General features: G+C 39.5%; 1 protein-coding gene across 1 annotated transcript in view; it reads left to right on the top strand.

The window, feature by feature from the left end:
- Positions 1-13740, top strand: part of RNF175 (ring finger protein 175) — a 37151-nt gene extending 23411 nt beyond the window's left edge. The window contains exons 4-7 of the mRNA XM_008585227.1: positions 3113-3233; positions 7305-7438; positions 10470-10571; positions 12603-13740. Of these exons, the coding sequence (XP_008583449.1) occupies positions 3113-3233; positions 7305-7438; positions 10470-10571; positions 12603-12723 (478 nt within the window). The 3' untranslated portion in view covers positions 12724-13740. The remainder of the gene's footprint in view (positions 1-3112; positions 3234-7304; positions 7439-10469; positions 10572-12602) is intronic.
- The last annotated feature ends 132 nt before the right edge of the window (positions 13741-13872 follow it).

The raw sequence follows: 13872 nt of genomic DNA, 5'->3' as shown, positions 1-13872 counted from the left end.
TTTAATTAGAAGCTTTAAAGAGAATCTATACTTGATTTGCAAATTTAAGAGATCACCATTGAAAGTGGATCTACAATTGTGGTAGAGTAATTCTTACCGAACTTCAGATTTCCTTTCCACAAAATGCTGAAGAATTCAGATCTCCTTCTGTACATCTTTTTTCTTAAAACCTCTAGAACTACGCTATCCAACTATCCAGCTATGGAAAGCAGCTCAAATAAAAATTCTTCAGAATGTTCCTCACATGAAGTTACCCTCAATCTCTGGAACCATACAGAAATTGAAAAGCAGAGGTCATAAAAGAAGGAAGGCAATTGAATGGAGAATCAGCCCTGGGGAAAGGGCTGTTCCTAGTACAGCATAGCAATCTTATTTTATAAAGCATTTCATGAAACTTTCTCTGAAAGTAAATATTTCAGAGAGGTAACTCCTACTATTTTCTAATATTTTCTAGGAGGAATGGGATAGAAAGTAATTGCATGGATCTATTTTTGCTAGGTTAAGACATAGAAATACACTGATAATGTCTTTTTTGAGCAGAGTGTCTATATAGCTTTATTTTAGTGAATGTAAAAATATTTGTAAGGATTTTTATGAAACCATAGCTATCCCAAGACTATTACCTCATAAGATTTTAAGATCCTTATCCATGAATTCTCCTTCAAGGAGGAGTATCAAGAATTTAATCCCTAGATTGGGAAGGAACTACTTTTTCACTGTTCATTGTATTAAGGTTCTTTTCTATGGAGCCACAATTTTGTTGCTATACTTTTTAACAATAAGATTATAAATACAGACTGTCCTGGACATGGAGGAAGGATAAGCTTCATTTTCCCCACTGCCCTAATTCTCAAATACACCCAGGCGAATCCTGAAAGAATTCCACGTACATTGGAATTCCCAATTTATATCACCAAAAAATCTGTATCCTCTAAATCTACAAAGCTCTCTGCCTCTACCATTTTCTCTTCAAATTGTCAAGGCACAGAAACAAATAGAAGAAAGTTCCAGAAGCAGACCACCCAACTCTTCTCTACATTTCACTTCCTTCCCTGAATCAGTCAGACCCGTTCAGGTCCACTGTTGGTATTTGAGATTGTTTTACAAATAGAGCAAACCAAATGTGCAATAATTAATATTCATAAATTAAATTTGGGGCAAATTGTTCACTTTTTAAAGAGATCTTTCCCTTAAGAATGAAAAGGGGATTATCACAGAGAATTCTAGTATATTTGAAATATAGATTTGCAAAAAATTTTTTTCAATTAACACATGGCAATTATGGCATAGCAGCAAATGGCCTCACAATTTGAGCTTGATTTATAGCTTTGTTATATACCAATTGTCATGTTAAACAAATAATTTTTCTAAGTCTCCATGTTTTACATGCAAGTGGGCTAATAATATCTATGTCAAACATTGATTAGAAAAGATAAAGTATTTGGAATCATTCTATAAAGTCTGAGCTTTAAGGCAGAGATTCTCAATCCTTGCTGTATTGTAGAATCACCTGACATCCTCTTAAAAAATACTTCTGTCCAGACCCCACCCCAAACCAATTACACTAGAGTCCTTGGGAATGGGCCCATGCATCTGTAAATCCCCAGGTGATTCTAATCTATGTTTAGGGCTAAGAACCATCACGCTCGTGGTTCTTTTTTTTTAAGATAATTTATTATATGTACATGTGGGGTACAACATTGATTTTCAATAATTGTGTACAATGAGTGATGGTTAGATCAGGATAGTTAGCTTATTCATCATTACAATATCAGTCATTCTTTGTGTCAGTTGACCAATTCCTCATTAGCCCCCTTCCTTCTCCCACTCCCCTCCCCATTTCCACCTCTAGTAAACACGGTTCTTTTCTCTCTTTCTAAAAGTTCAACATATTACTGGGATGGTTGTGTCTTTTTTTTCTCTCTGTCTCTCTTTATTGTTCATTTGTTTATTTATGGATTCAGCTCCCAGTTATAAGTGAGAACATGTGGTATTTCTCTTTCTATGCCTGGGTTGTTTCACTTAGGATAATTTTCTCCAGGCTCATCCCTGTTGCTGCAAATGGCAAAATTTCATTCTTTTTTGTGGCTTAGTAGTATTCCATTGTGTATATATACCACATTTTCCTTATCTAGTCATCCATCAATGGACATTGAGGTTGGTTCCATCACCTAGCTATTGTAAATAGAGCTGCAATAAACATGGGAGTGCAGGTGTCCCTTTGAACTGATGATTTCCAATCCTCTGAATATATCCCCAGTAGTAGAATTGTTGGATCATATGGTAGTTCTATCTATAATTGTTTAAGGAACCTCCATACTGTTCTCCATAATGGCGGTGCTAATTTATAGTCCCACCAACAGCGTAGAAGTGTTCCCTCTTCTCCACATCCTTGCCAGCATTTGTTATTCTCTCTTTTATATAATAGCCAGTCTGACTGGGGTGAGGTGCCATCTCAAAGTGATTTTGGTTTGCATTTCCCTAATGACTGGTGATGGTGAGCATTTTTTCATATACCTGATGGCCATTTGTATGTCTTCCTTTGAGAAATGTCTATTTAACTCCTTTGCCCATTTTTTAATTGGAATATTTGGATTTTTTGCTGTAAAGTGGTTTGAGCTGTTTGTATATTCTGAATATTAATCCCTTGTGAGATGCTAGTGGTTGTTAACATTAGCTGCCCATTTGAACCACTCGGGGCCTGGGGAGCTTCAAAAACATTTCTTCACAGGCCCTATCCCCAGAGATTCTGATGTCATTGGCCTGGGGTGTGGCGTGAAGATGGAGGTTTTCACAAGCTGCCCAGGTCTCTCTGTACAGCCAAGCTTGAAACCAGTGGTTAGAGTTGGCTTATCTAAGCACTGCAGTCCTAGGAAGTGTGTGAAGACTATCTCAGGAATTCCTTTGTCCATTTGAGGGAGGCACAATTTGAGGAAAATTTAAAGAATTTAAAGTTCTTTCATTTTCAAAAAGAAAACTAAACAGATAAATGAAAAAAAAAAATCCCTAAGGCTCTGTTAGATACTATGGCAGGAAATATTTTTTAAGCTCCAGCTGCCCTCTGCCCTCTAAAAGCCACATTCTTATTTCCTTATACTGTTATTTTCAATAGAATCAAAGCTAGCGATTGCATGGATTTTGGCATTGTGTCTTTGTCCTATGGCCTCTACTATGGAGCAAAGGGGAGAGACTTCACTGAGACTTGCTCAGATTACATGGCTCCTACTATAGGGGTAAGTGCTGCTTTCATTCTTTGAAACCACTTATACCACATGGAGAGATGATCTCATCTTATGTATCCGCATCCATTTTCAAAAACAGGGCATTAGGGCCGGCCCGGTGGCGCACTGGGTAGTGCGCCGCTTGGGAAGTCTCTACTATGGAGCAAAGGGGAGAGACTTCACTGAGACTTGCTCAGATTACATGGCTCCTACTATAGGGGTAAGTGCTGCTTTCATTCTTTGAAACCACTTATACCACATGGAGAGATGATCTCATCTTATGTATCCGCATCCATTTTCAAAAACAGGGCATTATTTCCCCATATACTTATTATCATGTCCTTTGGTACTATTTTGGTTCTCCCAACCCAGTGGCTCCCTGAAGTCTCCTTGCATTAAAAATTTTTGTTAATTAATTAGAAAATACATTTCTTTCTCATACAGAGTGACTGGGGAATATGGCATTTTTAAAAATAAAATATGTTAATTATTTAGGTTATCATATCTAGCATATTCCAACTGCCAACATTTAAAGGATTAGTAAAAGATCAACAATAACAAAAACCTTTTCTCTCTGATTGCAACTCTGCCTAATGCAAATAAAAATCATATTTGATGCTATATAAAACACTTCAGAATCAACCAATGCTTCAGGGTAATACTTATCATAGAGATCAGTTATCATTTTATAGCACCCAAAAGGAGATATAAAAAGTGTGCTAAATGTATTCTGACCATATATTGTTGCCTGGAATTTTTAAAAACATCCCTAATAGTTGCTTTTATTTTTTGAACTCTCTTAAAATTAAAATTCAGAATGGACATACATTCCAGTTAGATGGATTCCAGATTCAGATATAAAGAGCATTCATCTGTGTCTGACATGTGCACATCTCTTAAAAACTTACAAACCAAGGGCTCCAGGAATGACCCAGTGGTTTCAAGAGTTCTGCCTCTCTGTCCTCTACCTGTCTTTTGATGCACAGCCAAATAGAAGTAGAAAAACCAGTGTAAGTAGCAAGACAAGAGTGAGCTTCTGGACTGTTCTCTCTTTCCATTTATGGGGCAGGACTAAGTGGACATGACCTTGACTTCATCCCCACGCCCTTGGTCCTTCTCCCCCACACTCTAGGCTCTATATTACTCTTTTCCTAGAGACTACAACCCAACTTCTCAGATGAAATGCTGCAACAACATACCTTTTGGAATTCCTGTGCCATGCATCACCAATGCGACAACTATCTTTCTTACAAAGTTTAAGGTGAGCACAGGAAGGAGCATTTTCACTCCCAGTTCCTCCAACAAAAACTAGAAGTCAAAAATTAGAAATTTCCCAAAGCCTCTTGTGCTTGTTTATGGACAGGAGAGGAGGAGAAGCGTTGTATGTTCTGTTCTCCAGTGAAACAGAAAGAAGAGATTTCACCTGGCAAGACAACCAGGGCTTTAAGCACCAACTTCCTGGAGACTTTTCACCTGATCCCCCACACCAACCCTCAACATCTTGTCATCCTCTGTCATCTTCATTCTAGCTACCAAATCTATAAAAACCACTGCCTCAAGCCTTTGGCACAGTCACCAGTGACTTGGACTAGTGGGGTGTGAGAGTGTGTGTGGGGGCGGGGGGATGTGTGTGCTTGTGACTGAGGTAAGGAGGAAGCGAAGGAGGAGCAATATCTATTCCCATGCCAGTGTCTAGACCCCACACCAGGCTAAGCCTGAATCTCTTGGAGGAGAGCCAATGTATGTATGTGTTCTGTTTTAGAAAGCTCCTTAGGAAAAGGAATGAGCTATTGAGCCATCCCAAAACGTGAATGCATCTCAGATGAGTATTGCTAAGTGACAGGAGCCAGTCTGAAAAGGCTACATACTGTATGATTCCATTTATATTACATTTTGGAAAAGGCACAACTACAGAGATGCTAAACAAATCAGTGGTTTCCAGAGTTTCAGGGAAGGAATGGGGTTGAACAGGTGAAGCCCAGGAAGTGTTTTAGAGTGGGGAAACTGTTCTGTAGAATATTGTAATGGTGGATACACGACCTTGTTCATTTGCCAAAATCCACAGAACTTTGAAGCACAAATGTGAACCTTAATATATACAAATTTTAAAAACCATTTAGGAAGCCAGAGAATCCTAGGATGGAAAGCAGACTGTGACAAAAGAATCTAACCATATTACAAATGTATGAAATAACTCATGGAAAGGGGTGGGGGAAACAGGTGCTCTCCCGGGTAACTCTGAAATGAGTTATAACACAAGATAGTAAGACTAAAAGCAGAAGGAATGTACATAGCTCTAACTGACATAGTTGCTGCCCTCAGGCCTGTGGGTTAGCAATTCTGATACCACTACACATGTATTTTGGAACTGAACAACTAGGTGAATGGACGGCTGATAGTGGAAGCTAGGTTTCTCACTGTCAGAGTGGCAGGTTACAGACAAGCAAGAAGTCTAGAATGATCTACATGTTAATGGACTAGAATTGGAGACAGTATGAACTCATGTTTAGCTTAATATATAGATGGCTACATATAGAAATATTTATATATGTGTGTATATGTGCATAGATTGGTATATACAGATATATTACTTGCTCTGTCAGCTAAGAAGCCCTGGAAGCAATGACAGCCCAGTAGCAATGAGCACACCTAGTGCCCAGATCTTGGTTTCTAATACCATCCTACAATAAAAGGAACCAGGGATCCTTGGGGAAATGGCTAATTACAGGTCTGGGCAAGGAATTTACAATATGAGCCCAGAGCACCTTGTAGTGCCAGAAAATAAGGAAGCACTAAAAATAAAACAAAAAGAACCCACAATGATGGTGGCATGTTAAAGAGACACACGGGACAACTGAAAGAGGTCCTATTGGCCAAAGCTGAAATTTGAGCAACAAGATAGTGATAGTAGTATTGAGTTATAACACAAAGTACAAAATAAATATCTGAGTCCACATTGATATAAATAAGTGATTGGATAAGTTCATAAATGGTGGAGAATAGACAAATGTGTCCAGAAGTCTACATATCTTATGTAGATACTCAACCCTTACGGAGGTTGTGATGGCAAAGTTTATGTGTCAGTTTGTCTAGACTGTGGTGCCCAGCTGTGTGGTAAAACACTAGTCTAGGTGTTGCTATGAAGGTATTTTGTAGATATGATTAACATCTATAACCAACTGATGTTAAGTGAAGGAGATTATCCTGCATAATGTGGGTAGGCCTAATCCAATCAGTCAAAGGCCTTAAAGGCAAAAACTGATGCTTCCTAGAGAAGAAAAAATTCTGCGTCAACTGAAGCATCAACTCTTGCCAGAATTTCCAGCCTGCTAACCTGCCCATAAGGTTTCTGACTTGCCAGCTCCCACAACGGTGTAGGCCAATTTCTTTAAATAAATCTAATAATAATAGGCGATACAGGGTATGTGGTGTATGTGAACTCTCTGTACTATCTTCATATGTTTTATTTAAATCTAAAACTATTGTAAAATAAGTATTTTATTTTTTAAAAAAAGCTTCCTAAGGGATTCTAAGGTGCTGCAGTGTTGAGAACCAGTCCTCATCCAAGCACTGGAAGATGCAGGTATCCCAAGGTAGAATTCCAAATGCATTGCCTTCGATGGCTATTAGTCTGTTTGCTCCCAATGATAACTTGGGAATTAAAAAAAAAATAGATAGATGCCTGGGTTAACTCCAGATTTCTAAGTCAGAACCCCCAGGAAAATAAAGGGAAGGGCTACTCTATGGATAAGATCAAAAACCTCCTGTGTGATTCTGAACTACAGTCCTGGATAAAAACTATTCCTCTCAAAAGATTCCTAAATGCGGAGGTTAAATAGGAGGTTATCATTAGCAATGTGCTTTGGATCCATTTGGGATTCATTGGGTTTTTGCCTGGAAACCTTAACCCCTCTGTTGCCTTGTTCCCATAGGAAAAGGTGTCTCAAGTTCTAAACCATCTTAGAAGCAGTGGAGACTCTCTGCTAAGGTCTGCCTGTACTAGTGCCCAGCAGTGGCTTCCCTGCATTCAGAGAATGGCATGTGCTGTCCTTTCCAACAGTGCTCTGTTCGTTTCCACGACAGTTCTACAGTGTCACTGGGATGCCCACAAGGAGCCTGTCAGACAATATTTGTGCCATCTGTGGGCAGAAGATCATTGTGGAGCTCAATGAGGAAGGGCTCATTGAAAACACCTGCCAGCTTTCATGTAGTCATGTGTATCGTTTCCATGGGAAACCATTTGTCCTCCGTCAAGACTTCTTCATCCCTTCCTCTCCTCCTCCTGTCCCCATCCCCTCTGCTTGGCTTAGCCCCATCCCCAAACTTCAGAACTTTATCCTTCAAGCCCAGTCTTTCTTTTTGAGACTTTCTGATAATCCCTGCTAAATAATGAACTGCTGATGAAGGTGAACCTCCTCCTCCAGTAATTTCCTTTTTCAAGAGGGATATTAATGCCACATAAAGAGGAAGGCAGCAGCATCTGAGCACGGTGCTCGCAGGGGAAGTTGGTCAAAGCCATAAGTGAGCTGATAGCCAAGAAGGACCAGGGAGAGAAGGGGTTTGAGGTGAGACAAAGAGTGAAATGTCAGGTGTAGGAGGAACTCAAGGCTGTCCAGGTGCAGCCATGTCTGAATCTCAGGGGACCAAGAAATACAAAGTGTGTTTGGCCTAGAAATAATCCTAGAAACCTACCTATAGCAACAGTGGTCATGGGGGCAGCCAATGGAGAAAACCAAGCCTCCCTATAAGCCTTGGTCTTGAAAAGAGGATAATGCCACAGGCAGTGCGACACCTTAGATTACAAAAGGAGGCACCAAAACTTAAGCATCTAGTTCTTGGACCATTTGGCTCCTCTGCCTTTGGGTTTCATCCCAAATAGCTCTCTATTGGCTGAAGGATCTTCAGGTTGTACTCAGACAAGCCTGGGCATGGAAGCCAGCATGCTCTGGGAACTCCAGTGAGATTGAGGGCCTCAACGTGCAGAAAAATGCTGGCATCAAGACCCCTGCACAAAGCAGCCTGTGCTGCCTGAGCATGTAACCGTGGGTACCAAAGTTGTGTTTGGATTGGACAATCTGTATTTTAATTCTTCCCTAATACAAAGTAAGGGCACCATTTATCTTTATTTTATAGTACAGTATCAACTTAATAATGTTATCACTATATACCCTGTCAGTTCAAAGATCTGGCATTATGAGATGGTTAAACCATTTGTGTTTTGCCTCTGAAGCCCACCTAATTCAGTCAGTCATACCTCGATGTGCAGTGTCTATGACTCAGTTCTTTTTAATCTGAACAGTTTCCATGCATTCAATCCTGAGAATAAAAAACTGGACCAAATGCATCTCAAAAGTAATAAGAGCTTTTACACCAACATTTAAGTCTTAAACTTTTAAGGAAGGAAACACAAATATCCCATATGGAGTTCTATAGTGGTTTTTCAGTGTGGTGACCTTCCCCCAAAACTATCATTCTTTGTAGAAATTTTCCAAGTCTGGCCATAGTTTTAAATATGATTTACTTTTCAAATGTTGGAACAGAGCCCCTTCTGCCATTTGCAAGTGGAAATATTTTCTCACTCCACCATTAAAAGCCCTTAGGGACTGTTGTACATGTGTGCATATGTAATGTAAAATGTAGTCACCTTTAAATTTGCTTTGCAGGAAGTATTATTAATGGCCCATTTTAGCATGAGTCATATTAGCGAGGAGTGGGCAAACGTGAATCATATTAATGAGGGGAGGTTATCTGAGTATTGTTCTGTGTAGTCACCTTTAAATTTGCTTTGCAGGAAGTATTATTAATGGCCCATTTTAGCATGAGTCGTATTAGCGAGGAGTGGGCAAACGTGAATCATATTAATGAGGGGAGGTTATCTGAGTATTGCTCTACAGCAGTTCTACCAGTGTGGAAGTTTTTCAGCACTGAGATTTTGAAGATGAAAGAGAATATTAAAGAGAACGTGGACATTTCAGTGCTGGTTTAATGACCCCTGAATTCTATACCTACGTGGAAGTCGGGCCTGTACTCCAGCCTTTTTGAATACAGGGCTGTATAGATTTTGGTTCAAAATCTTTAATACACTACTTTATGTTAATCCAAGAATATCACAAAAATGACCCAATTCCAAGAACATAAAATAGTGGAAACTCTTAGTTGCAGAGATCTAATATTGAGGGATTACACACATGGCCTTTCCTCGGCTACTTCTCCATGGTCCACTGCTTGTTTGCAAGGGAACTTCTGCATCCTTGCAGGTCACATGGGCATGTAATAAGCCAGTGAGAAGATCATGCGATCTTGGCCAAAAAAGCCACATTGGGAGCAGCAATCATAGAAATAAATAAGTCAATAGGATGGATCTCATTATAGTTAATCATTTTACCCAAACTTGCAATATTGGGGAGGTTGAAAATATATACATTTCCAAAAACACTTGGTTTTGAGTGATTTATTCAAATATTCATTCAAAAAATATTTCTTAGGCATTGCTTAAGGTTCTGAGGAGTCAGAGATGAGTGAAACATAGTGCCACAGGTACCATATCCTCTAGGAGAGACACAAAGTACACAGAAAGTTATGATACATTAGAGTAAGTCCTCGGTGCTGTGAGAAAACACAGCATTCACTCTCAGCTTTGGGGCAAAGGGTCAGACTGTCTGGACAAGGTGATGTATACAAATGAATCTGTAAATGCCTAGAGTTTGAGAAGTTAAGTTTATTAGGTTTATATTCTATTAAAAATAATTGGTTCCTTATCAGTAGTAAAAAGTTGAGGTAAAAACTTACAAAGTTAATAGAAATATTTGTAAGTTTATGACCACAACTAATTTAAACTTGTCTAACTGCCTTAGACAAGTCTGATTACATAGAAGGTAATGAATATGCACAAAAAGTAGAATGGGAAATGCTGTGATAAACGCACAGTAAATGAGGTAGGAAATATAGGGAACTATAGTGATATGTTTGCATAAGACATTACTGTAAAAAATCACACTCTTTTTCTCATTTAATTCTTACCAGAATCAAGTGGGGCAAGAATAAGTAAGGCCAAGAAGAAAAGCAAATTTCCCAGAGTCATAAAACTAATGCACCCCCAACTCCAAGCTCGCTGTCCTTGAGGCTCTATTGTCCTACAGAATGTCCCTAAAAAAGAGACCTTTTTTGACATGCACAATCATTTCCATGTCATCACGAACCAGACATTGCCCTTTAATATCTAGAAACTTCCCCAAAAAGATGTTTCAGCTTTCATGAATTCTGCGTCCGAGGTTGGTGTATCATCGGTAAAAAGCAGACTTTCCCTTACTGCAAAGAGAAGGTAGATTTGAAGAGGATGATCAGTAATCCATATCCTTTTTAAAAAATTACAAAATATTATCTTAAAAGTTTCTAGAGAAGCATACTTCAATCTAAACTTTCATTATCTTTGAATAGTTTTCGTAGAAAACATTTTGTTTTCCCCAACCATTTCAAAACAACCTTAGGTCTCTTTTTTTCCCCTGTGCCTATATTGCTAAGAAGGTTAGGAAATTAAATGCCAAAAAAACATTCCACTCTTTATTGTTCATATTTTCCATGTTAAAGGCTTTAGTGGAGATGTGATGGTACATTGCAAAGATAGGTAAAATATGTGGAAGAGTAATCAAGATAGAAAGATGGATAGATGGGTGGGTGGATAAATAGATGAATTGGAATTAAAATTTTAAAAGCCCCAAATGTGAACTAGATTATAGGAGAATATTTTAGAGAGTACCAAATTTTATTATTCCTAGAAATGAGTAGCGGTTGTTTTCCTCTCTGAAGTTTGGCTTTTTAAATTCCTTGTCATGCCTCGTCTCTTAGGCTAAACCCTAGTGATAATGATATTGAAAGGAAACAAAGATCTACTGATTGGGTCAGCTTATGGCAGCAACTAGGATATTTACAGACACCAGGAGGGATGCCCAACTGATTAAACCTAAGTCCCATTAAGGTCAAAGGGAGGTAATGGCCCCCATCCAGAGCTGATTAGAAAGACTTAGTCCTCAACCTCACTGTCCCAACACCCTAGTATATCTCTTCTGGGGGGTAAACGGGATTAAAACATATCTCCCCTTAAGCAGAAGAGCACTGAGAGGTTAACATCATCAACTGGCCAAGTACTCTGTCTTCTCATAAGAGACAGCCTCTCTGCACTTTCTGAGTAACAGTCCCCTGAATTTTACAGTGCTGAAGGAGACGCCTTCCTTGCTCCCAGCTCCCCTACTCAGCAACTCTAAATGAGCAGTTCAGCAGTGGCTACCGGCAGCGTCGCCCCCATCCCCAAGCACTGCCAATCAGGGAGAGGTCTTCAAGTAGGACATCAGAAGAGGCGGCATTGGAGGGTCTTTGTGTCTCAGGGCCGTGACATGGCAATAGCCCACCGTCCACAGCCGCCCGCTCCATCCACAGGCCTGGCCTTTCTCAGTACCACTCAAGCACAGCCCAAGGCTGAAGGTATGTGATGCTCCTTTCTCCCTACTTTTCATCCACTGTCCCCAACTTCCCTTTCTAACACGAGGAGACCGAGTTCAGGGCAGCTTTTGGTTAGTAACTTATAAAATTGCAGTATGTAAATCTTTATTATAAAATTGCTGATAATATGATCATAAATGTCACCTTAAGTGACAGTTTAAATAACGAAGGGCAATTTGTGTCTTCATATAGTCTCGACAGAATAAACTGTTGAATATCACATGTACTCTTTTTTTTTTTTTTTCTTTTTGTCTTTTTTCGTGTCCAGCAACGGATTGCAACCCTCAGTGTCGCGCCCATACCGGACCAGGACCGGCAACGGGATCGCAACCCTCGGTGCTGCGCCCGCACCTCTCTCAGCCAGTGAGCGGGAACCGGTCTGTATGTGGGATCCGAACCCTCGGCAGGAGCGCCGCCGTGCTCCCAAGCGGTGCACTGCAGCAGTGCGCCACCGGGCCGGCCCAGAAAAAGGTATGTCTTATCTGATGAACTCGTGCTGGTATACGATGAGTTCCCTGTGAGGTGCCGGCTACAGGAAAGCCTGGAGCTAAGTTTTTGCTCATTTATAGCAGCTCCCACTATCCTTGGTTTTCCAATATAGTCATTTCCTTCTTCCTCTTTCTTTTAGCATGTACCCTTGACTTTATTCTTGTTTTATAGTTTTGGATTTTATTGTAAACAGTCTCAATTTATTTTCAGAAATTGGATGTTCTGTAAATAACAATGATAACCATAATGCTATAAAAATCATGTAAAGGATTTTGAGCACATGGAATTAACAAGAAAGGAACTACACATACATTGCTTATTACATTTGCAAATGATATTTATGAATATTTCTGCTACTTGGTTGTACATAAAACAACCTCCTTAACAGAGATTTAGCTGGGAGCACACACATTGTTTGTACGGACAAATTTTGGAGTGGCTTTGTTACTTGGTGGCCTGGCAACCTGTGGTGATAGGAATAGTTCAAGGCATTAACTATTCTCTAGGACTGGAATAGTACTGCAAACCTACCCCAGAAGCAATGTATTGCATGATTGAAACATCTTAAAATCCTTGGTCCTACATTTAATATTGATATTCTTTTTTAATTTTAGAGATGCTCCTAAGAGTTAAGAAAACTAAGTAAAATTTGGTGTCATGCTTAAAGCAGTTTGTCTATGTGGAATGAATTTAAAGAGAAGCTGAACAGTGGAATAAACAAAGCGTGCTTTTTCATCTTTCTTATTACAAGTGTTTTCTAACCCATGTATGCAACACATTTGTTACACTCCATTGTGGACATTCCACCTCCAGTTTGGCTGATAATGATCTCTTCTGTTAAGTGTTTCAGAGGCTTACAAAGTACTCTCACATACGACTTTTAGTTATAATTAATACCTTTTCATCGGTTCAACATCTTCAAAGAAGTAGGTAGAATTGTCAAGTAATCTATGGCTTAAGGATATCGTCTTTTCTGCCCTCTGTGCTTGTCACCACATGGCTGCTTTGGCACCACAAAGCCCTTCTATTGCAGAGGGGATTACTCTCAAAGCCTCTGGCACAGGGTGCCATGCCTACTCAGTGGGCCACAGCTACTCTGGGGTGCCTGGCACTACCAAATGCACTCAACCTATCCAAGGTCTGCACTAAAGAGGAAAGAATCAGTCTCTTCTTTTGTGCCGCTCTGTTCACATCCACACACACACACACACTCCCATGTGCATGCACAAGGACATGCTCAATCATTCTATTGCAGGACTCTGCTTTTATTTTTTTTATAGCATTTATCAATACCTGGAATCATATCATAAATTTATTTGTTTATTGTCTGTCTTCCACTCTATGAAGGCAAGGAATTTTATCTGTTTTGCTCCCTACTATATCCCCAGAACTTAGAGGAGTGTCTGGCACATAATAGGAACTAAATAAATACCTGTTGACAGAATAAATTAATCTGGCAGAAGGGAACAAAATTAACTGGAAGACCAGTCAGAAAGAATTAACCCAAGAATGATATGTTGGTCTCCCAAAATTAATTCATTTTAAATTACTGGTCATTTGTTACACAGCCAACACTATACATAACACCAGACAACTACTATGCAATACATGAAACCATAACACTTGTATGAAGTACAAAGGAAATACAGCAATTGTTCTCCTTGTC

This window comes from Galeopterus variegatus, unplaced genomic scaffold (genome assembly GCF_000696425.1).
Source record: "Galeopterus variegatus unplaced genomic scaffold, G_variegatus-3.0.2 Scaffold3502, whole genome shotgun sequence".
In the NCBI taxonomy this organism is placed as follows: Eukaryota; Metazoa; Chordata; class Mammalia; order Dermoptera; family Cynocephalidae; genus Galeopterus; species Galeopterus variegatus.
The sequence above is the reverse complement of the archived record's forward strand: the minus strand, read 5'-3'. Positions and strand labels throughout refer to the sequence as shown.